Source organism: Nesoenas mayeri (genome assembly GCF_963082525.1).
Source record: "Nesoenas mayeri genome assembly, chromosome: Z".
NCBI lineage: Eukaryota > Metazoa > Chordata > Aves > Columbiformes > Columbidae > Nesoenas > Nesoenas mayeri.
Window position 1 is genome coordinate 37370146 of NC_137542.1, and position 25395 is coordinate 37395540.

General features: G+C 34.4%; 1 protein-coding gene across 2 annotated transcripts in view; it reads right to left on the reverse strand.

Annotated features, from left to right (window-relative positions):
• Window positions 1-2458: 2458 nt before the first annotated feature.
• The window catches only part of CHD1 (chromodomain helicase DNA binding protein 1), a 65655-nt gene continuing 42718 nt past the window's right edge, over window positions 2459-25395 (reverse strand). The window contains exons 16-37 of one of the 2 annotated variants that reach the window (XM_080362042.1): window positions 25162-25324; window positions 23355-23507; window positions 22768-22839; window positions 20822-20971; window positions 20072-20220; window positions 19709-19805; window positions 19522-19617; window positions 18376-18552; window positions 18027-18187; window positions 16668-16709; window positions 15818-15948; window positions 15267-15405; window positions 14408-14558; window positions 13304-13426; window positions 12820-12957; window positions 10309-10572; window positions 9745-9885; window positions 7497-7675; window positions 5573-5669; window positions 5314-5371; window positions 4263-4446; window positions 2459-4061 (exon numbers count right to left, since the gene is read on the reverse strand). In XM_080362042.1, the coding sequence (XP_080218168.1) occupies window positions 3698-4061; window positions 4263-4446; window positions 5314-5371; window positions 5573-5669; window positions 7497-7675; window positions 9745-9885; window positions 10309-10572; window positions 12820-12957; window positions 13304-13426; window positions 14408-14558; window positions 15267-15405; window positions 15818-15948; window positions 16668-16709; window positions 18027-18187; window positions 18376-18552; window positions 19522-19617; window positions 19709-19805; window positions 20072-20220; window positions 20822-20971; window positions 22768-22839; window positions 23355-23507; window positions 25162-25324 (3229 nt within the window). In that variant the 3' untranslated portion in view covers window positions 2459-3697. The remainder of the gene's footprint in view (window positions 4062-4262; window positions 4447-5313; window positions 5372-5572; window positions 5670-7496; window positions 7676-9744; window positions 9886-10308; window positions 10573-12819; window positions 12958-13303; window positions 13427-14407; window positions 14559-15266; window positions 15406-15817; window positions 15949-16667; window positions 16710-18026; window positions 18188-18375; window positions 18553-19521; window positions 19618-19708; window positions 19806-20071; window positions 20221-20821; window positions 20972-22767; window positions 22840-23354; window positions 23508-25161; window positions 25325-25395) is intronic. The other variant, XM_080362043.1, reaches the window with a different exon arrangement.

Genomic DNA, 25395 nt, shown 5'->3' on the forward strand with positions numbered 1-25395 from the left:
GTCTAGAAATAGTTACTTTGTTTTCAACAGGACAATAGCAATTCTTTATCCAAATTAACAATCATAATTAAATGTCATTATTTATCCCAAAGCAAAACTTCACCTGTTAAAAAAGTTTTGAAAATAATAAAAAAGATAGTTACCAATGAATTGGTAGGGGTAGGTGGCTGGAAAACACACACTAGAAGCATCTTTTGGTTTAGTATTAGCCATATCCAAACAAAGAGCTTTCACTGACCCCGTACAGTGTGAGAGTATAAAGATGGGTGGACCAGAATGTGCTTCCCATTACCCAGTCATTGTCAACTTATATTTTAAGAATAATAATAGTACTACAGAGAAAAAGGAAAAGGCTAAGCGTCAAGTAAAAGCTTTACCATAAAGTTTTAAGAATAAAGCTTAAATTTCAGGTGCAACCATACTAGCTTGTTGGAAGAATGAAGATACACAAGTGACAGCACTACCTCTCTGTACCAATATAGTTCAGAAAAACAAACTTTGGTCAGTACAAGTGGATGACTCACACCAGGTGTTGCCTATTTTAATAGTCTCTACTAGTCTCTAACGAAAGCAAGAGATTGTCTACATTTATTTCTGTTAAAAAAAAAAAAAAGAAAAAAAGAAAAAAAAGGACCTAATTTCAGCCATAGTACACAAAAAGAAGCTAGGATTTAACTAATTTGCTGTTCAAATAAAATCTGACTATGGAGAAACTTGCAATTAAATGTCTCATCAGGAAGAAAAGCTGTATCAGGATGATCTCCTTTAGTGTCTTCAGTCTTGGCTGTTGTCACTGAACAGAACACTAAGTGTAATTCTGGAGATCCCTGCAGCTAAACAGTGGAGGTGACAAGATCTATTTGTTGATGACAGGGCATCATACAGGGACAAAACAATTCAATCTAGCTCTGAAAAGAAGGAAGAAAGGCATCAAAGGTATTCTGCCTACAAGTCCATGCTCTTGGTTGCTGTGATGACCATGTCTTCAAGGGCAGCTGGGGCACACTCCTTTTGTAGGAGCGACATGTTTCTGCATAAGCTGCCATCCTTTTGTGGCTGGTGCTTCAATCTTTTCCAAGTCCTGTTTGTGATGGTAGTGAAAGGCTCTCAGAAACCAGAAGCTATTTGAGTGTCTCTCAGACACCAGGACATCTGCACTGGAGATCAAAATGGAGACAACAGAGTGCCTTAAAGGAGGTAAATGATGCCAACACAGCAGCTGATGAACTAAGGGCAACCAGTCAGAGCAGGCATTTGTCCTTACAGCTAATAGCAGCAATATATTTTTCATGTGCTTTTTTGGACTGACCAACAACCTACTCTTTTTAGATAGTACCGGCAATGTTAGACTAGAAATACATGACAGGATTAAGATAGAAATCTTCGACATCCCTGCACAGCACATGAAACACCCAAATCTTTATCAACAACAAGGACTTCTCTTGCAGCTGCCAAAATTCTTCCCAAAACATCTTATGGACAGGCAACATGAGACGGATGCTTTGAAACTGGACAAACTCCATGAAGGCTCTTCACGAAAAATGAGCAACAGAAGGATGTGTATGGAAAATGAATTACATACAGATAGGTAAATCTGTAAATACAATGGAATAAAAGTTAACCCAAACTAAGCAGACTAAATGCCAAAGATCATAGTCGTCAGAGCCACCAATTAAGTATGTTGTCTTGCTTGTTCAGAGAGACCTGAGATACCTTTAACAAAAAAAGATGCAGACTAAGCATGTCAAATTACACATTCATCCGCAATGCCATAATACAGCTACACTAACGCTAAACCAGGCTTGTTGGGACTGCTCTCTCTACGCTCCACTGATGGATCTGTGCACTTCCCAAGCAGCAAGCATCAGTCAGTGGTTAAAGGTGCTCCAACTTCTAGATTTTCACTACTGGAAGTGGAAAACACATGGCACACATGCACAACATTATCAGACACCATTCCACTGCCTAAACACTGCTTTAGCAATTAAGGTCAAAAGCCAAACAGCTCCAGACCCTCCAGATCCTGGGAAGATGAAGAATTAAGACATGAAGCAGCATTAATTGAGTCCCAGCCCACATTAAATAAGCTTAAAACTTAATGTGCACCAACTGTGCCTACAGTGAGATCCCAACAAATACTCCATGGACAGATTTTGGTTCTATATTAATGCTTTCACACAAACCTGTTTAATTGGAAGAAATGCTTAACATTGCAAAAGCAGAGAAAAAAACTGAAGCAACAGATACAGCTCCAGCCATGATCCCAGGCTAGGTATCTTCCCTAGTTAGTAATTAAGAATTTAATTTTTTTAATGGGTAAACTTGAGAAAAAGTGACACTGCAGAGAAAAACACAGCAGAAAACTACAAGAGCCCACAGATCCTTTTAGTTTAAATTTAATTTCTCAGATAGAAGTTATCTATGTACAATCAGTGTGCACTGTAACAATTCTGTCAGTAAAGTCATTCAAATCTTCTAAAATATTAACTGGCTGCATAGCACATTTGACATTATTGCCCATGTTGAAGAGGGAACACAAAAGGATTTACAAAAAATTTTGGCTGATTTGGATTCTGAAGTGTTCAGATATTTAATACTCCTTTAAAACCAATGCACCTGAAAAGCTTTCCAGAGCACAGTTTAGCTGGATGTTTCTTACTGCTTTATTACAAACAGTCACAACACTGACAGCTTAATAGGAAAAAGAAACAAACCAACCCAGAACTAAACCCAAAACCAACCACAAAAAACCCAAAGCAAACAAAAACCTGACAAAAATAAACAAAAAAACCCCCACCCAAACAAAAAGACAAACACCCAAACATGTATCTAAAGTATCTAATAAAAAAGGAGCACGAAACATAATAAAATTTTCCCTTTCCCCATTTTTACATTCTGAACAGTGTCCTGATCAAGATATTTTATTAGAATATGTAGGTACACTGATTTTATTTCACACTTAAGATAAGAAGGCCTGAGTTGATGGGGAAATGAACAGTCAAAAAAAGCCTGAGAGGGAAAAAAGCTCATTTAATTAATTTACAGTAATTTACAACCATTTGTTCGTGGTTTTTTTTTTTAATTTTTATTTTTTTATTATTACTAGTTTGTTTTGTAAAAAGGCATTATAACTGATCACAATCAGGAGAAATCCTGGCTATTTTACAGTTATAGGTACAGAATTTAAATATTCAAGCTTGTGATGAAAAGCGGCAGGGTGGTCGCAGTGTAAAATGTAAACAAGTAGCTCTGGGAAGTGAACAAAGTCCTTGAGAGTTTTTACTAAGAAACTAAAGAAAAAGAAACTCCTCATTCCTTCCTGAAATAAACACAGGTCAGTGTTTAAACGTTCATTTACAAACATAATTTAAAACATGTTCAGCCTAAAACCACCTTGACATTAAGAGTTTTATAGTAAGATCCAGTCTCAAAGGGGCAGTGTTGAGGTCCCTGTAAAAGTAAACATCTTCCATTTCTTAAAAAAGAGTGCCACGACATTTGCAGCACAGTGCAGCATAAACTTTAAATACAAAAATATTTTTCTTCTGTTGGGATAATAGACCTTGCATCCTAGAAAGGAGTAACAATACTGCTACTGATAGAATATCCAGTCCTTATCTTTCAAGTCATGTAAGGCAATTACTGTGTTAGTTTACTGTATATGGCTAAAAGAGAGTCCACAAAACTTCAGTCTTTGTTATGTTTTCCGGCTGCTCCATGCATGTTCAGGTGTACTTTTGTGATCTGATGAATGTTCAAATGGAGATCTGTGTCCTAGAGGAGATCTGGAACCATATGGAGACCTCTGATCTAATGGTGACCTTGGGCCACTACCTGAAGCTCTGTGGTCCATTTGCCAGTCTGAGTGGTACCTGTAATCTCTAGAAGATTTATGATGACTGTACTCTGAAGTGGAACGGTGATCTGAATGTATCCTGTGGTCTGAATGGGAATGGTGATCTGAATGAGCCCAGCTGTCTTTTAAACTTCCTTCCAGGTTTGACCTGTGGTCTCTGCTCCTGTAGTCATCTAACTTTCTATGTTTACTATCACCGTGGTATCTGAAAAACAGAAATGATTTATATTAGTGCTACTGAACATACATGAAGAGCCACGGTCAAATCAGCAGAAGCGCATTAGAGAGATATCATCATTGCAATTTTGCATTACTCAAAAAAGATGTTTTGGTGCTTGCTACAAAGCATACTACAAAAACAGGAAGGAAATTTTAAACAGATTTGGAAACTGCTGAAGAAACTCACCTGCTGTCTTGTTTATAGTAGTCCCAGTCTCTATGATCTTTGCCATTGCTGAAGGCTGAATAAGGCCTTTTCCTACAGTCACTTTTCTTGTAAGCATCATGGTACTGTGACAGATGTCTATCAGAAGAATAACTGTCCCTGCTACTGTCATCATGGTTTGTATTCTCCTTGAGTCTTTCCACATCTGTTTAATAAAGCAGAGGTTAAAAGAAAGTATCATAAAGTCTTTTCTTCAACTAATTCAGATTGCACTTCTAAACATCAGATGCAAAGCAGTATGAAATTGACATTATAACATGACAGAAACAAGATCTAAATACTGGAAATACAAATGCACTAATACAAGTGAACTGAAAGTAACCTCAGAAGTAAGAGGGAAGCAATCTAGACTGTGGATGTACAGGACTTAGGAACTGAACTTTTCAGCCTCTCTTCAGTCTATGAAGTGAAGTGTGGTCCCAATGAGCAGTAATTAGAGGTGCCTTTTGCGGAGCAGTTTTAGACAGAATGGTAGCACCTTCTTCTACAAGAAGGGATAGCCTTAGCATGAATAAAAGTTTTAAAGGTATGCCTTGTTAATGAAAGCCTTTCTAGTGGTACTCCTAAGATATACCGTTGATTTTAAGTCCATGAAAATATACTAAAAGTGTTATATAACACAAGATAAAATCAAGTATTACAAGAAGGCAGGTGTGGGAGCATAGAAAAATTAGTGTTATTGTGAATAATAAAAGACAGCACATGTGACTAATTTTAATTACAAACGATGACTTCAAGCAATAGTTTACTTTCTTATATAGGAGTGACATTACAACAGCTACAAATAGGCACAGAATGTCCAAGAAATTTACAGGTTGGTCAAATAACTTGCTACTAAAACCAGTAAGAACCAGCTTCAGTGTGTACTCAGCTGGATTTCATCAGCAAACTACTGGTTTTGCTAACCAACCTGTCTCTGTGATGATTAGCAGTGTGGGAGACGGATCTAGGAGACAAGAGATGAAATAAAAACTAAGATATCTAACACAAGAATATACTTAAGGTTTCTTACCTGGATTTCTAATTACGTGTGTATTCACATTGCTGCTAATATTCTGGTCATTGTGTTGCTACAAGAGACAAGTACAAAAACTCATTGCTAAGTCCTGAAGTTCATCTGAATTCATTGGAAGAGTATTCTAACAAAAGAGATTACTACAAATGCTACTTGAAATGTTATTTCTATGTTCCTTATAATCTTTTAAATCTAATAAAGAGTTATAAGACTTAAATATGTATTTGTGTATTGAGAAAGTGACTGAAAATATTACCCGAGACTCTTGGCGTTTTTTGATTGCATGTTTATACAGTTTGTGTAGCTTTCTTGCATCAAATTCTGTAAACTTAGAGACAAAAATCCACAAATTTCTGAAGGAAGAAGAAAAGAGAAGTTATAATTCTTCTATACATTAGTTTTTCATGTATTATGCAAAAGAATGTGGGTTTTACTGAAATTATTGTAAATTACTGAAATTATTCAGTAAACCAGAAACACTATAAAATTTGCAATACATTGTCTAAGGGCATAGCAAACATTACCTAGCTTTATTTCAACCATTTGGAAGATTAATTTCTTTAACAATTTGTGACTTTTTACTTCATAGTGCAAAGTGCATGAAAAGTAGTACTAATAACAACTGTTAACAGAATGATTTGTGAAACTGCTTAAAAAAATAGCTATCAGCTTAAGTATGTCTTCTGAAAGTTTGTTTGAATTTTCAGTATTTACCACTCAGTAAATAAAAATTTAAGTAAAAATTATTCCAAACTTGAAATCTCTTGCAGTGTAAGACATCTGACCAAGCCCTATTTCACGAAAATATCAGACATTTTTTCCATAGAATTCCAAAGCCTGGTCAAAGCTTTTGAAACCAAATCGGAACTGTGAAAGAGGATGGAAGTGGCACAGCAATAAACTTGTGCCTAATCTATGCTCAAAGGAATGGAAGAATAACAAATCAAGTCTTTTCCTGTTAAGATGCCAAAACCCTGAAGAAAACATTTGCTTCTATTATCACTGATAACAGATCTGAATTCTAGAATTCTTTCAGTCAAATTTATAGGTTCAATGCTTAAAAGACCACAGAATATCTGTGTTCAGAAATATTTGAAGTGTACAGGCTCAGGAAACAACAGTCTGCTCCTTCACTGTGATTATTTAAACATTATAATTTTAGTGTAGAGGTTCACAAAGGTAGACAACCAGTCAGTGGTGGGCCTAATTACACCTGTATAACATTACATAAAGTTATTAATGTAAGCTACGTAGCTTAACTATACACCTTATCAAAAAGCTGAAATACATATTTTATTAATCTATGTATAATATCATAGCATTATTATTAGTAATAGCACTATTATGAGTTTCCACTTAAAGAAATCCAGCATTTACTAAAATGTAAGACACAGATCTTGGTTTTGTTATCTCAGATCACCTTAATATTTTGAAGTAAAGCAAACAGAAACAGCAGAAGTATTCTACACTAACAGAAATCTTCAGGAAAATGAAACACTTAACAGATGTGTGTATATGGAAGTGCAGGATGTATTTTCAACTATAAAAGACTGAAGTGCACATTCTAATAAAAGTAACTCAAATTGCACTAAGAACTTAACAATTAAATAGAGAAGTTTACAAACCAAACTTTTTTTTTTTTAAATTGCCACCTCTTAAAGATGTAAACTCTTTTTTCATTTCTTCAATACATCTGAGCACGTTATGAAAATACTTTCTATCGAGTCATGGTTAATATACAATATGTAATTTAATTTTAGAGTATTGTAAGAATAAATATTTTTTTCAACTCAAAATGTTACAAAGGTCAACACAAATTTAGAATTGCCTATTTTTATCAGAAATTAACAAAAAAACGAAAAGCAACTCAAAGTTGAAAAAAACAGATCCATAAAGGTAAGACTGCTTATGTAACAAATTATATAGTGTTTACTTTCAGTTTTAAGAAATGAGATGACTCCCCTACCGGACAAAATACATTAGTGTGCAGTATGAAAAAGTAAATCAATTAAAAGTTAGAAACATTTATAATAATCTTCTTATAGATTCCTACTTAAAACAGCAGAAAGATACAAGAAAGGGAAAATAAGAAATGAGAGAAAAAATAAATACCTGTTTTGTTTAATAGAAAGAGTTATAGATTTTTCCTTTTTCAAGAAAAAACACTGAGAATTACTTACTTTCTCCACTGTTTAATTTGTTCAGGATTTGTGTACTCCTTTAGACATTCAGTAATGTGATCCCCAATTTTGATCAGACACTGTCTCGTATGTTCCAGCTGCTCTCTTTCAGAAAGGCCTTTCTCTGGTCGATCCAGCTGTTTCAGTGCTGCTTTGACAGGCCTCATTCTTTCTTTGCACTGTAAAATAAAAATAAATATATTAATTCAAAGGTAAAAAAAAACCCTGTAACATTACCTACCCTTTTCTATGATAAATATATGCAGACAAAGGCAGTATTCTTACAAGCCAAATAAAACATAAGACTTGCTCACAGCTCTTAAAAATATTTTCCAGGTTTCCTTTTGTAGAAGTTGTATACTAAATCCAGTTGGAAATTTACTCCTCTTCGAAAGCATTAGATTGCATAAAACACAGATATCAAGGATTTTAGAAAGCACTATTTCAAGGGATTTTCTGAGGAAAAGGACTCATTACGACTGGATTTTACCATCAGTTTTAACTTTCTGCATAAGCATATAGGACACAACATACTTTTTGGCACCTTGAAAGCTATACAAACTTAATGTAAAAATTAGTATGAGAGTGTTCAGTACACTTCAAGCAGATACTTTCTGCAATAATTAAACCTGGCAACCAGCAGAGGATCAACATTGCTTCTCTGAACAGTTTTTAAACCTCAGTCCTATGGAGATACTAGCAGAACTTGTGCTACCTAGAGTAAAGGTAGTTTGGGTATGCCTAAATTAGCAAAAACAGTGATGGCAACAGATGTCATATGTGTGGTTTTGAATTTTCACACTTCAAATAATAAATTCAGATAAAACCAGCTAGCATTTAATTTAAATTACAGACACTTGCTTTGCAATACCATGCAACTACAATGGAATGCTAAATAGATGAAATGCATGTTCTCCTCGTCACAAAAAGACCAATTAGTTAAGCCTGAGCAACCCACAGTAGTAATTTCCACTTGAAAGTGTAGTTAAATATGTTAATTAGACTGTATATGACAATGGCATAATGATAAACATACATGCCAGAACAAAAAGCCTGGACAAAAAATTGGTTATACATAGACACCACCTAGATTTACTCCCAGTAAGAACAAATGGAAGTCTGCACATAAAGAAAATTGAAAATCCCAAACAAATGTTTGGAATGGAATGAAATGGTATATGGTATATCTCAATTACCATGTAAGCATCTAGGGACAACTCAGAAAAATCAAGCTGTTCCGTTGCCAGCTCATGCCACAAAGTAATTAAGCAGCTGCATTACATATTGCACTAGCCATAGCTTAAAGTAACCATTAAAAGATAGCTTAGGGAGTGAGCTGCTTAAACATGGAAGTGATCAGAAAAATATAACTGTACGTGGAAATCAAGTGCTTTTCTATCACTTGGCCACACAGCCACCTGAAGCACTTCAGGCTCATCCTGGAAATATCATGTGAGTTACTTGAAATGTTTACAACAAAACCATACACAGACCAGTCACTGCCATAGTCAAGAGAATCTTATTTGCATGTCAGATACAGTACCCACAACAGACCAAATGAAACCTAGCTAGCAGAATAAACAACTGTTGAAATCTAAATGACAAAAAACCCACAGGAAAGTAGCTGCTCAAAGTAACACATTTATACCTTTTCTAAAGGCCCCAGCTGATCTATAAAACTTTAAATAAATGGTACGCACATACATTTTTTCCTCTAATATTGACTCTGTTCTTAGTCAGACATAGTGATTAAACACAATACTTTTGGTATCAGAGACATTACTCCAGCAAGGTATTTCTAGGGGCTTTAGTATTTTTTCCTTCCTAAGTCTGCAATACTTCAGAAAGGAAATGCTGAAACTGAATTTCTCCTGTTATCTTACAAAGGAGAAAAGGATATATGACACAGTAAAGCCAGAGCCTCCAGTGGTTGCAGTGCTCTTTAATTAGCAGGATACTCTTAAGAATACTCTTGTGTATCTTCGCAGTCTATATTCTAAATCAGGACACACATCACTATATAAGTTTTCCCACTATCCTGCATAGAGTAAACAACACAATAAAATTGCTGGAATTTAGACAAAAAATACAGTACAGTATCAATAACATTAATTGATCTGAGACTTTGCTAGCAAAAAAAAAAAAAAAAATCTATGTTAATGTGCTCAATAACAAAATCAAGAACACCAGAAAGTGTCCTAAATTAGACTACAAAGTATGAACACTAAGCTACCAAAAATGGACTTACCACACTGAAAGTTTTTTGATCCAGTTCTTCAGACTCTTCTGATATAGGAACTGGTTCACTAGTTGCAGTAATATGAACTGGAGTATCCAACAATGGGATTTTTTTAGTTTTTTCTTTATTTTCAGATTTGATTTCATTTACCTAAGGAGAAGATACAAAAATATTTAACTGAACTTGATTTTTGTTCTGGAATTATCCTACAACATATGACAATCTCTGCAACTACTCCATTCTATTAAATAATAAAAATAATGCTGACATTCAGTGACAGTACACATTACTTTCTCTGTGGGATGAAAAAGAAGAATGGAAAAGGAATAGAAGAATTTCTTGTACACACTTTTACTCTCAGTCCAACTGAAATATGTATCATTGAAGATGTAATTTCACATTTCAAATGCCTGTCCTCATGGTTTCAGGTAGTAAAAATAAAGTTTCAAATGATGTAAAAGACTTCAATGAAATGAAGACTGATCAGATCCAAAACACCTTTTCGTCTCAAAATCATTCACGTCAACCTAATGGCCTTTTCTAGTGCTATATAAGATAAGTAAACCTAGTTACCTTCTCTTCTTTTACTTCTTTTTCTTTCTGTGTGGATTCTTTTACTTTGTTTTCTCTCTTTTCTTTAATATCTTTTTCTTTTAATTCTTTCTTATCCTCTTTTTCTTTTTTCTCCCTTTTCAAATCCCTTTTATTTTCCTTTTCTTTTGTCTCTCTTTTTTCTTCAGCTTCCTTCTTTATACCAATATCTGGCTCAGGCTTTTCTTCATTTTCTTTTTCTGCTTTAATTTTTTTATGTGGATGTTTCACTGAAACAATCTCATCCTGCAATATGCAAGCATATATGTCACATCAAACTGAGTTCCTAGCTATACAAGTGTAGCGACTATCAGATTAAAACATACTTTTTATCTGTGCATTTTTTTCTTTTTGGACATTGATTTAACACTTATCAAATAGAACTGAATACAGTTGTAAAGAAAGATGAGAACAACTCATTTCCTTGATGTGACAGAGCAAGTACTGGTTTGGCAGCGGTAGTGGGAGTGAGAAGTTAGGTCCACTTAACTTAGAATTCTGGCCCTCTAAAAGGTAGTCAGTCTCTGAAGAGCTACAGCCTATAACAACGTAGGTCTCACAAAACTGAGCTCATTAGTCAGGATACTCAACTGATGGGGATGTTAGAAGATCCCTGTTTTAGTTAGCTTTGTCCCAGTGACCTTTTTACCAAACCCATACTAAACATTCACAGGAGAGGGTAACAGAGTTCCAACTTTCTCTTTTCCAGAGGCATTATTTTTACTAGGCTTAAAAGAAGTCTTAGTCACAGATTGTCTGATAGGGACCCATGTAATTATTTAAAGGTGAACAAAATACCACTCCAGTAGTCTTTATAAAGCGTGAGATAAAAACTGAGATCCTTTCAGACACAGAAAAATACTATGATAAGTAACAAGTGTTATGCACGGGTGTATTATTATCATATTTGAATTTATTTGAATATACCTTGGAACAGCATATATGGAATACATCGCAGAAAAACAGATGAAAGAATGCCCCATACACCAATTCAAACAATTTACTTAGATGAGGTATCAAGTAACCAGCCCAACCAAGACTTTAGGATTTAGATATCATGGAAGCTTCCCAGCAAAAATACAACTTCAAGAGTCTTCTGAATGTTCTAACAGTTAAAGAAATTAAGTTTTAAATACTGCACACAGTATGGCAGCTATGTAGCTAAAGCCAATCATTTAGGTGGTTAAAGCCTGTTCTTGTATATAGTGTAGTTTTCAGAAGTGTAATTGTCAGTCTGTGTCCAAAAGTATTAAAGTGATGAATATCTGTTATTAAATATACAAAAGTGGACAGCACACTAGGCACTTTTCCAAAACATAACAAGTCAATCAACTGACTCACAGTGTCTTCTGTTTTGAGTAGAGATGAAGTCCATTTTAAGTAGTTTGAACACACTATTTGCTTAGTTTTAGGATTCAGCCGCCCATGTTAAATTACTGGGAAGTGTGACTACGTTTACAGTTCTTAGTCTTACATTCCAGACAAATTATTTTATCTACAAACATAAGACAGCTTACATGCGATTTTTCTGGCTTTATATTTCATTCTTCATACTACAATTTAAATATATATAGGAATGCTTTAGTTAAAAGTTAGTATTTTTTCATAGATTATCATAGTTCTTCTAAGGCCGACTCAGTTTTAATTATGTATTCACTAAGTATTCTTTCCTTTAGAGTTGACAAGTACAATGGTTTGTAATAGTTCAAAATGGTTATATAAGACATTTCAATTTAGTTTATTTTAAACCAAGTAGGGCGTATTTTAATGATACGTACAGATTTGCATGTATATATTTCAACTACTTTCAAAGTAATAAAACGAGCTGTGACATGACCGTAATTTTTTGTCTCAAGTGGTTTCTGCCATGTGATGTCAGAAATAAAAAGACTCAACAAAAGTAGTGGCCAAAAGGAACACATCAGAAATAACAGAAGACAACAAGGTTAACTATTCAGTTAAACTGTCTTTCTGGATAACAAAAGCCAAGGCATATACAGTAGCATTCACATGCAAGTCTTTTATTTTATCATTTATTCACAGTGCCCATTCTAATTGAGTTTTATGTTTTTTACTGAGTCTGAGTAAAAAACTTTATCTGAAGAATGACTATCAGTAGTTGTAACACATTAGCCAGAAACATTAGTTTTATAATTGTGTGTTATATCAGGTTTGCATTTCTGGCAGATACAATGCTGAAGTCTTTAAAGAATGCTGCAACTAGAGCAAGGCTACTTGTAGTTAGATCCCAGCTTTTTTTAATAATATAACTTGGAAAACTACTCCTAACTCCTCATCTACTGGCTTTTCCATAAATTAAAATAGATACAGTCTTCCATGTGCTTGTACCGATGCAACATCAACTGTAGTCGCCAAAGGAAAATGACCACATTCAGGTGCTTCAATTTTATTAAGTAAAGTAGATGATAAAATATAAATTTATACTAATAGGAAAAACTGAATAGCCATCTTTGACATATGAAAGATATTTACCTTGTTATCCTCCTCATCATCATCATCAGATTTTTCTGAGGGTTGTGGTGAAGAATCACTTTTTATTTCTTCTTTTATTTTTACAGTCTTTATCACCTTATTCTTCTTAGTTCTTGTTTTCCTCCTCTTTGAATTACCCTAAAGGCAAATTGGTCTCTTTAATATGTAAACTGACAAGCACCTCTTCACCACAGTTGCAAAAACCCCCCCGACTTGTTTTTACATCAAGTAGAGGGTTAATTTTATTTTATTGCTGCTAATGACCACCACTTTTCTCAGGACTTTAGACAAAGCAGTATAAAATACATACATATAGTAAGGGAGTAATGCAATACAAAACTCGCAATTAATTTCTTGAGTTAGTCTCACGTAATATGATTAGCAATAACAGAGTAATACTACACAAAGAGCGGAACTAAAAAAAGAAAAATTATCAGCTGACATGCCCTTATTATCTCGCTAATGAATGCCAAATTTTACTTACTGCACCAGCAAGCCTTTGTGCTTCCTTTCTTGCAAGGTCTTTACTCAATAATTTAATGAGGTAGTCTGCACGGGTCTGTAACTGCTTTGCCTGGGGTTTCTTATCTGGATCATCAGGCAAAATCTGAGGAGAACAATGGCATCACAGCTATAAGTACATTTAATGAAGTTTGGATGATGCTAGCCTGGAGCACACACAACAGAAAGACCTGTGTGAAAGTAGGTGGAAAACAATTCACTTCAGCTCTATCTATCAATATGCCAAGAGGCTTGAAGCAATGGAGAATTTCTTCATGTTTTATTTTGTCTCCAATCACACAGCCAATGGAGAGCCTTGGAGATGGCCTCACAGTCTAAAACTCAAGAAACCAGCCTCAGATTTCCATTTCTACTCTGATACTTTAAGAAACTCTGAGGTCCTGTACCAGTCAGAACTCCTGGCTATTCATCTTCTAAATGCAGAACTTGCTACAGGGTATTGCACACACCAGAAATATTAACGAGTGATTTCAAAAAACAGGCAAATAACAGAAGGCAGGAGTAGGAATCATTACTAAGTAAATTCGGACACAACCGTGGCTCCTCAAATCCCAAAGCTATAGGTTGTTGGCACTGTCACAAAGTTTACTTCACTGGAGTCCTCCCCTCAATACCTGTTGCTCACTATTTGCTAAGAAGCTACTGCACTAATTCTAGTACAGCTAGTCTCATGTTGTGAGTGGAAGACAGCTTCAAATTAAGAACCTGGGAATTAAGTGGTGATGGGGAAACCAAATCAAATTTCTAGAAAAACCTCCCTCCCAAGAGTTCAAGAACACAAAATGGACAAGACTAGAATATCTAAAATAAAGAAGGAAAAGACCAAGAAAAATTCAGATGACAGAGGTCCATTTACATGGAAATATGGCAACATACCTGATTGCAAGAAGGCATACTTCAACGAAATACACAAGACCTTAAAGTCTAACAATATGCCACAATGATAGTAATAAATACAATGTCTCTAAAATTCCATTTATCATAAAATAAGCTCTTTGAGGTACTGTTCTTAGCACTAATGTTACCTAAACAAAGAGTCCTTCATGAAATATTGTAGATGACATACCTTCTGTGTCAAACTGAGATCAGGATCCATTTTTATCATTTCCCAGCTGCCATAACCATATTCATAGATGCCTATTAACAGATTGGAATCATCTTCCTTACCCCAATCAATATCAAAATGAGCAGCCTTGGTGTGGCATGGGATGACATATCTAGCAGAAATAAATTAGAAAGACAAATAAAGGACTTTTACTTCTGAAGCTTAGCAAGGGGGAAGGGAACATACTAGAATTGATGTAATCAGATTTATTGTCTCTGCCAAGATAACAGTATATTTAGGACATAAATAAATATTTATGGAAATCAGCCCTGAAATGTGTTTTGAAGCTAAACAAGACTAAAATATGTAGAACGGACATCTGTCTGTGGCCATGAACTGTCTCACAAAGTTGGCTAACTATAAATAAAACAAATCATCGTCCAAGTGTAACTGCTAACTAAGTGGATGGTTTAGGGACTGTGATACACGAGGTGGCAAAGGAGAAAGTTCAGAAGGTAGAAACAACTACTGCTGCGAGTTGACAAGGACTCTTTTCCTTGAAAGAGAGATGACACGCACAGAAGCCCCTCAGCAAATCTGAATTCTAGTCCTAATTATTATTATTATTAATTGCACACAGTCCCCAGTGAATACAACTGAGAAGCCAAAGCTGGTACTGGCTTCTACAGCAAGGGAGGAAAGAACAAGAACAAATGAGCAGCAGGCTACTGCACCAGTCCTTACAGGGAACAGAGGGACAATGCTGTGACAGTGTGCTTTACATCCAAGTTGTCTGAAAAAAAAGCTAATAAAACTTTAAAAGTTTTCCACACTAATACCTCTTTAAAAAAAAAAAAAAAAAAAAAAAAAAAGCCAGTACCTTTTTCTTTCTTCTGGATCTGAAGGAATGGATTTGTGCAACGGTGCCAACTCTTCTTCGTGAGAGATGACTAGTTTTGCATTCACCTGCACTCCTGAGATTCGGAATGTTGGGCCTTTAACCTTCCCTAGTCTACCTCCTTAAAATAAATTACAAAGCTATTAAAATTTTTACCTTTATAAATATCCTACAGAAAAATGCAAAGAAAACAATAAGACTAATGCTATAGCAGCAAACTTTAAATTATATCAAATGACATCTTCTTAACTAAACTAAGCTCCAGAATGAAAAGGTTTTCTGGATAGTAACACATTACTTTTCAATTTCACAGTAAAACAAAACCATACGGCATTCTCCAATCAAAATTCACATGCAGCAAGGGGAAAAAAAAAAGTCGTCTTACTATAACCCTTTTTCAAGTCACCCTGCATGCCAATGTTTCTGTTTTTATTCTCCCCCAACAAAAGTGTTTTCTGTTATGATTGGAGTTCAAGAATAATTCAGACTTCTTCACATTTTTATTGCCCTCAAGCCCACTGAATACATCTTACCTGCTCTTTCTTGTCCAGATGAATTGTCCTTTAAAGCTTTAATGCATCCATTATGTACAAGCTCTCCCAAACGTCTAAGATCTGTCTCTGATTTATCAACTAGCTCAGCATCTCTAGCTACAGCATCTAACCTGTAATAAAACAAATAGATGTTTTTAAATCTCTGAAACTTGAGTAATTGTGAATGACTCCTGCAGACTTTGAAACTAGAAAAATGGTCATGTAAGTAAGTTACCAGTCATCTGCACTTGCTATGCTGTGTAGAATTTTGATCCAAGGAAAAAAAAAAGTGATTCTGGTATCAAAGGACAATACAACAAGAAATTGTAAAGGACCTTAACCCTACAGTTTCGAGTTACTCTACATTTCCTTTAAAAAAGAAACGGTATCATTATATATAATATGTTCATATAGACTTTAAATATTTTAAAGGAAAACAAGGATGGGAAGTTTTTCTTAAACTATGGAATAATAAAGAACTGACAATAAGGAAAATGCAAAACTAACTTTGACAGTTACAGCAGATGAACTGGTAAGCTTTAAACAGGGTATCAAACAAGACAACTGAATGATTATCACCAATGAAGATTACACAAGACAGAAGGTATAGTATTAATATAAAGGAAGAGAGTATGTAATCCTGAAAATTGGAAGGTTTGTTGTGTGGCTGTTAGCACACATACCATACATGAAGAAAGGGAAGACATCAAGCTAATGTCACATTATATTCAAGGTAAAAAACTAGACACCGTTATCTTGTCTTCAGCCTAAGGTTTCTTGGTATATTGTTCTAATTTTTACAAAAACAAGTCTCCAAGTTGCTAGACAAACAGTAATCAGACAAGTTTACCTTTCAAGAGGGCCACCAAACTTCTTGTAACTCTTTATAAACCTAGTAACAGAAAATAATTTTGCCATGTAAATGTATGCTTAGCTAACTACTACATTCGTTTAAAAATTTTATGAATACAATTATTAATCTTAGTATAATACTATATGGACAATGCAAAAAAAAAAAAAAAAGAAAGAAAGAAAGAAAAAGAAGAAGTAGAGAGTGGGACAGGTCATTATACTCAGATAACCCAAACAAAGTCAGAGATTAATTGGTTTAAGAACTGATGTAAATAAGATAATAAAAGGTACAATTTATTTCAGATATTGCTTTATTAATTTCACGAGACAGAAGATTCAGCAGCTGGATGTGTCTAATCATAAAAATTTAATGTTGATTTACACTAAATAAAAATTTCAGACATTATGTTTATGTCTTATGGAGTAAAAAGAGCAATTTGCAACAACTGATTTGAAGACTGACAAATACGACATTAAAGATACTCTGCAGAAATGTGTAAGTGGTGGAAAGAATCTGAAGATAGCGGCAACAGAAAGAAAACAAAATTAAAAAAATAAAAGACAACAAAAAAAACAGCCTTGAAAAAAGCACCAATTTGTCTGTTAAATGAAATGGAAAGGCAGAAAGGATCTTTAAAGTTATTTCTCTAACTAAAAATATTTTGAAAGCTCTACAGCATTTCAGAGAAAGAAGCATACTTAACTTTCAGAAGCAAACTACCATTTCACAAACCCAAAAAGGTAAAACAAAACAATTACTCCTCCTTCTACCAAGAAAACAGTTTAGTGCCAAATATTGAAGGGACCTGCTATCCAAGATTCAAATAGGATTTTATATTTTTTTAGTTTAAAAAACCACAATGTAACATTAATTCAGCTACACCATCAAGAATTTTAAAAATAAAACCAAAATCCACTCAAATTAAATTTCAATAATTGTCACCAAGACGACCTACACGTTCTTCCACAATGCAGTTTTCAGATAAAGTGACTGGAAGCAGATTATTTTGCTTGTATGCGAAAAGTAAAGCTCACCCATTGTGACAACTTGTTTTTGAAAACACTGTCTTCATAGATAACAGGACTTAAAAAATACAAAGCAATCAATACTATTTTTCAAACCTAGTTTTTATCCCTCATTAAAATGGGTTCAAATTCTTGTAATGACAGTTCACTATGTCAGCACCACAAAGTACACAAGGTAAAACAATAAATGCTAGAATAAAAGAATTTCAAAAAAATTCAGGAAAAACAAACTGGTTTCTGTACTTTCCAGCTTAATAATAATAATAGTAATAACAATAATAACAACAACACAAATTGTCCCTTTAAAAATGTATGTTCCCCCATATCTTACCGCCTGATCTCAGCATCACTAAATCCTTTAATATTTTCTCGAGGAATGGTTCGTGGTCTTCCACGTTTTTTTGGCCGTTTTCTTTCTGATATGGAGTCACTATCAGATCCAGAGTATCTTCTGCTCCTACTGCGCCTTCCTTCACTTCCATTAAAGCTGATCTGGAATTTCAGAATAAGTAGTTCAAAGCTATGCGATTGACAAACACAGGTCAAGTTTTGCCTAACCTATCAAAAATATGTGTTCAGAAAACGGAAAAAACCCTAAAAAAACAAAACTCAACAACAACCCCCAACAAACTAAACCAACAGCAACACAAAAGCACAAGTCAATCAGAACCAAGAGACACCTGTTTTGCACAGTTTCTCATCCTTGGAAGCATGTATATTTCTTCAAGTTCTTTTTGTCTTTCTTCCTCTTCTATTCTTCGCCGCTGGACTTCTGGAATGATTTCTTCCCAATTTCTTGAATTTCTTTCTGGTTCCAATTCAATATCATCTTCATCCATATTGGAAAAGTTGGCCACCTTGTGTATTAGCATATAGGTATTTTCATCAAATAGTACATGACTTTATTTGAAAATGACTGAGCAACTACTACTTTAGGAAAATAGTTCTAGACAGCATATTTTATGCATTTATATATTATGATATTGCTTTATAATATATATAAAATTCATACATACCCAATGCATCAGAAAACACTGTCTCTAATGAAAGCATTTTTATTCATATTTGAAAGCCACAGACTCCACACAACATGGCCTAAATAAAAGAACCTTTTTCTTCTTTTAAAAATTGACTAACACAAATGCATAATGAAACACCTCTCCAATAGCTGTATGACTGCTGTTTAACTTCCTTTGAATTAGGGCTAACAACATTTGAATGCCTGAGTTGATGTGAAACTATAATAATATAAAACTAACCAAACATCCATACACTGTATAAATAAAAATACGTTGTATAAATCAAAATACGTTGCAAATGAATGATCAGCAGAAGAGCTATTTAATAATCTGCTGATCTAAACAAATACATCATGCTCTGCATTTTTTGCACCCCAATTATAATACGTTTAACTGCTAACAGTTTAAAATACTTGACATTAAAGTTTACTTCAGGGCTAAAAGCTACTTCTAGAAGTCACCAACTAAGAAATGCAAACTTTAAAATTTTGCATTCTACGATACCACAGCTGTTTAACAGCAAAGGCACCATTTAAAACACAAACGTTTCTAGAATTCTAATCATTAACATTCACTAAATATCTCTTATTTTATTAGCAAAAGACATCATGTATTTTAAAATGTTTATACCGATGGTAGATATCCTATAGAGGCGCAAAGACATTTTACTAGGAAAGAGATAAAGAGTTGAATTAGTGAGGCATCTATTAAATGAGAATGAAGAGATGGATAGGCACAGAAAAGAATAATAGCACTGTTTAGAAAGGAGAGTGTAATTATGGCAGGAGGGAGAGAACACAGCAATACCTTGAACTGTGAAAGCAACTCATCTCCTACAGTTAATGGACCTGGCTCATTTTCCCGAGTTTCAGCCCTCTTTAAGATTTCATCTATATCCATTTCCTAAAAAAGAAGTAGTTTCTCTTTTCAATAAAATAATTCACTTTTTTTTGTTGTTGTTTTTTTATATATCTAGTCCAGAAACAGTACTTACCTGGGGCTCCTGTTCTTCCCCTTCAGGTTCTTTAAAAAGTTCCTCAGCACCAAACTTCAAAATCGCTGATAACTCCTCCTTATTAAAAGGTGTTGAGCTGAAATAAAGGATGTTTCAGGAAAACATTTTATCTCAATAATTTGAAAAAGTTCTCTATAATCATAAGTCAATTAACATTTTTTACTGTTAAATAAAAATTATATATATAGTTTTAATATATATTTTCAATATGCAAATAAAAATCTACAAAGACGATACACCTTGCATCTTCACTTACTTTGCCCCTTATTAACCATTAGATTTTTATTTACTTATCAAATATACTTAGGGGTAAAATCAGTATGGAAATAAATACAAATATACCTTGAAGGAGTAGAGCCTGTATGTAGTACAGTTTTCCCTGTAGTGTCCATTCTCTGAATTACTAAATGATCTAACACCATCTTTTTCTTGGCTCTCTCAAGGATGTCTTCTTCTACTGATCCTTTTGTGACTAACCGATAAATATTAACCTATAAAGAATTTTTTTAAAGTACACAATAATAAGGATAAATCTCAGTCTTCACTGCATATATTCTCAATCTATTGACTGGTTTCAAATATGAAATACTAGTTCAATTATGCTACCACAGTCTTTACACAAGCATTAAAAAAACCAAAACCAACCCAAAACCCAAACCTCTTAGATCTGTCTTAAACTGCAGTGATATGGCACAAGCATTGCCACAGGCAAAACTGTGGCATTCCCAACTATTACTGTACGTTTTCTACCAGAAAGAAACCTGATGAGAACTAAGAAATATTTAAGCAAGCAATATGTGCCTGATGTAGCAGATTTTTCTAGAATGACATGACAGCAATGAATGTGGGACACACAACCCCACAACTCTTCTCCTTCTTCCATTCATCTACCACAGCTACCATATTCTTTCTCCATATACGGAGATTTTTTTAAAAAAAAGTTAAATGAGCATTACTAACATTTTTGGACACATGCAGCAAGTAGTAGTTATTCTCAAAAATACACAAAGACTGAATGGTGCGCACATAGAGTGGACACCTACTGCACAGAACCCTCCTTCATGTTTGGAACTCAAAGCTCAATGTATATACCTGTTTCTTCTGGCCAATCCTATGTGCTCTAGCCTGTGCTTGCAGATCATTCTGTGGATTCCAGTCAGAATCAAATATAACTACAGTGTCAGCAGATGCCAAGTTGATACCTAATCCTCCAGCTCTCGTAGACAGTAAAAAGCAGAAGTCCTGAAATAACAAAATAAGAAATAGTTTTATATACAATATTTATAATGTTCTTAAAGGAACCAACATGACACTCTTTTATGCAGTCTGTGGCACAGACTACAAAATCACAGACTACCAATTGCACAGCTGTTCTATATTTAAAGCTTCTTTAAGTATAAAGCAAACATTGATACCATTTTCTTTCATAAATAGTTCATGACTTCTCACTAGCTTAAAGGAAGCAGCATCCTAGAGGACGACCACTGACCAAAAAATCCCAAATAAAAGACAGGCCAAAAAGTACAAAACTACAACTGTTAAAGCCTTGTATGTTGCAAAGTCCCTCTCCCACATCCTCTGCCCCAAGTCATGGAAGAAACCATGCCAAAGCAAGGAAGATGCCTGAGCCTACAGGTAATGGGTTAAGAGACAGGAAAGAAACATCTTCTGCCAGGTTCAATGCTGTTGAACATACTCATATACTACATTAAAATGGGATAAGTAACAAGGTGAAAAAGCATGTAGATTATATAAAATTATTCATTCAGAGACAACTATGAAAAACTGCAGAAGGATCTTGAGATGTGTAATGAAATGACATATGAAATTCAAGATAAAGTAAAACAGATTAAAAAAAAATCCAAATCTTCAGTATCATTACAGGAAACAGCAAACCATTACACACAGAAATAAATCCTGAGAATTGTGTTAGAAATTTCCATGTAGCCCTTAGCTCAGAAATGGCCAAAAAACATATGGAATGTTCTGAATTTTTAGCAAAAAAAAGTAGAAAATAAAATTAGAACAACTTTATTGCTGCACTTTATTGCCTCAATTTTTTTAAATGCATGAAGTTTAAATTCCTCCTTAGCTCAAAAAAATGTACAATGTTACTACAGAGATTTCAGAAGAGGGAACATGTCTATGCCATTAATTTGAAAGATAATTACTTTGTGTATTTAAAAAATATTTGAAGTTCACACTATGGAGCTAAGTCCTTCTGCCTCCATCATAGCAGAAACAAGCTCAGCAGCAACCAACAAATGCTATCCTTCAATCACCGATTTAAAAAAAAACAAACAAAACAACCCCAGCCACCCAAAAAAACAAAACCTCCCTTCCCCAAAGATCTGCCAGTGTAGGACAAAAGATTTAAGCTGACCAAGGTACCAAATGGCTTGCACATTAGGAATGCGAAATAAGCTACAACTCTTCCAACTCAGAAGACAATCTGTAACAGACACATATATTCACAGGCTGTTTGCAAAGAATGGCTAAAAATCGGTTCTTCCCTATTTCTTCCAGAGCAAGTAAGTAGGTGGCAACAAATGAAGATAACAGAAACCAGATTTGAAACAATTAAAAATGGGTGTTCATGCAAGGACATACACAAGTTAGTTCTGCCCCTTGTCAAATGACCTTTTTCATGCTAACTGCTTGTGCAAGTTCAGTGCCCTTTGAAACATTGTTGGGTTAAGTTCTACACAGCAAAGCTGAGGTTAAATTTCTACAGCTCTTATATAGTAATTAAAATCACTTTTGACAGAGAGCTTTAGAAAAAAAAACATAACTACATAACCGATTACATAACTACACAACCGATTAAATACCATTTCATAAGTTATGTACTTTCTACTTAACCTCCTCTTTGAGGAAAAAAAAAACCAGATATAAACCTTATAATCTATGCAAAACCAAGGAATTTTCCACCTTATTGATTTATTCCTCACTTCCCAGTCTGCCCTTTTCTTGCAATGTTTTTTTTTAAATTTCTTGGAAAAAAATAGACCAGATTCCTTAGGAAAAAAATACCTTACCTCTGATCCTTCTGCATTAAAATGATCCAGTGCTTGTTTCCTTAGTTCCCCTTTTATTGATCCATCAAGTCTCTAAAGAGATTGAATACTATAGTTAAAAAGCAATTTTATATTCAAATTATTCTAATATTCTCTATACAAAATTTTAGAGCACCTTGAATTCTCAACTGCCAAAACTGTTATGTGAAGGTGAAAAAAGTAACGCAACACTGCACATAATTTTTTAAATTAATCTATTTCCTTTCAAAATACTATTTAGTATATAGCACTTGCCAGTCTTTTTAGAACAAAACCACATTTTCTTTTATCTTTTCTTAAGCAAAGTGGTAAAGATCATATAATCGCAAAACAGTTGAATTTGGAAAGGACCGCTGGAGGTCATCTTGTCTAAGTCCCCTACCCAGGTGGGGACAGTTAAAGCAGGTTTCACATGGTTATGTCCAGGTGGCTTTTGAATGTCAAAGAGGATGGAGATTCCATGACCTCTGGGCAACTTGTTCCAGTGCTCTGTAAGCCTCAGAGTAAAGAAAAGATATTTCTTATATTCAAGGTCAAAGCTTCTTGGCTACTACCACCACAACTCTTACCTGAAAAGGAAACTGACGATACTTCAGATATTCTGCTAAGATGTCCAGCATCCTCACCATCTGTGAGAAAATGAGTACTCTGTTGCCACGTTCTCGCAGACGTATCAGTAGCTTGTCAAGAAGGATTAGTTTCCCGCTGCTGCGTATTAAATGCTACAAAACCAGGAAATACGTATTACAAAACAAGTTCATCTCAACTCTAACACACAGTTCAACTGGTTAGACATTCATTTGAGTTTGCTTTTCTTTCAGTTCCTGCGGGAAAAAAAAAATGCAAACAGGCAAATTCTAACATTTAAAAAAAAATTTATCATTTAAAATGCACATACAACATATAATCTCCTAGAACTATAAAAAAGACCCACCAAATTCATGTGATCATAAGACAACACATTCACTAGTATGTAGCATTAACTCAACATGAAAATTCACTCTAATTTTAGTTTAATCTAACAAGCCAACAGGATTACTAACTCACATATTTTTCAAAGAAACACGTTGTTCAGTTCCCTCTCAAGTCATATTTTAATAATATGAAGTAAATATATGGGCTTAAGAATTCAAGTAGTTATGAGGTAGGTCCAAGTTCCTCTCTGCCAAGTAAAAAATCTGAAATTTGGTAACCAATAAAACATAAAACTGAGAAAAAACTACCTTAGTATTACTTTCTCTGCACTTCCCATTTCTTGAAAAGAAAGAGGTACTGCTGGAACCCTTTAATTATTTTTAAACAAAGCCTATCAATCAAGTTTCTCAGGCAAGATGAAGTGAGAGGAATCTTGTTTGTGGTGCCTAACAGCATAACCCACCTAAAGCCTGTTAAGCCTTCTTAGCTCCATTGGGAATAATCAGCACAGAAACTCAAGCAAATGTGAAATATAATATTGAAAACATCAGACCTCTTGAGATGAAGATGCGTGGAATAGAATTTTGGGGAATGTTAAATTTTGAGTTAAGCGCTTTTATTCTTTATGTCAGAAAGGAGCATGATATTCGTCACTGCACAAACTAGTAGCTTTGGGAATGTATTCAAGTTACCAATTTGCAAGCTTACAGAAAAAAAAAATGTTTAGCAACATTTATGTTGGTATAACCTGCATCAACAACAATAGTCTTCTTATCAGCTGCTGTGCTTCTCAATAGCTTTGGTACAAATATTAGTTAACCTTAAAAAAACCAAAACACAACAGACCATCTCTGGTAGTCATAATTGTTTCCATCTGTTACAACAACCATAATAAAATGGCTGAGCTTTGGATGCTTGCTACTTTCATTTCCTTTCACTTAGGTTGTTTGCAAGCATACAGGGAACAGTATTTGAATACAAAAAAGCTTAAAAGCATTCTGCAGATGACTTTCTGCTATCACGTAGATCACCAGTATATCACTGCCAGTCATGTGTATTCACATTACATTTACCTGCCTAGCTGCTTTATTTAACTTAGGTTTAAAACAGGTCTCAATTTTATTTTGCATGAAAATAAACAGTCTGTTTCAAACTAATTCCTTTTTCCTTCAGTTGTAATTAAAATCAGAGATACTTTATTTAGTCAGTTATCTGTCCATTATAGGTGTTCCTGCTCCGGCAGGGGGATTGGACTATATGATCTTTTGAGGTGATTTTGTGAAATGATTCAATCTGTCAGTAATTCAATCAAGAAACAAAAATCAGTTTACTTACCTGTAAAACCCAGGATGCACATTTTCCAGAGAACCTGTTTTTTCTTAATATACTTCAATAAGAATAAACTGTCAAAGCATTATAAAATTGTATTAAAATTATAAAATTGTATTAGAGTGGCATTACCTGTAAGGCCTCCTGTTTATTATAGAATTCGCTATCATCAGGTGGTTTAATGAGGTAGCAATGGTTACAACACTTCTTGAGTTCCATCATGATATTCAAAAAGCCTGAAGTACTGCCTTTTGAACCTTTACTGAGGGCTTTGTAATTCCTGGTTAAAATCCACCTATGATATAAGATGTACAATACGAGTAATTTCTAACCATATGAAGAAGCAGATCAGGTGTAAGCTCTCAA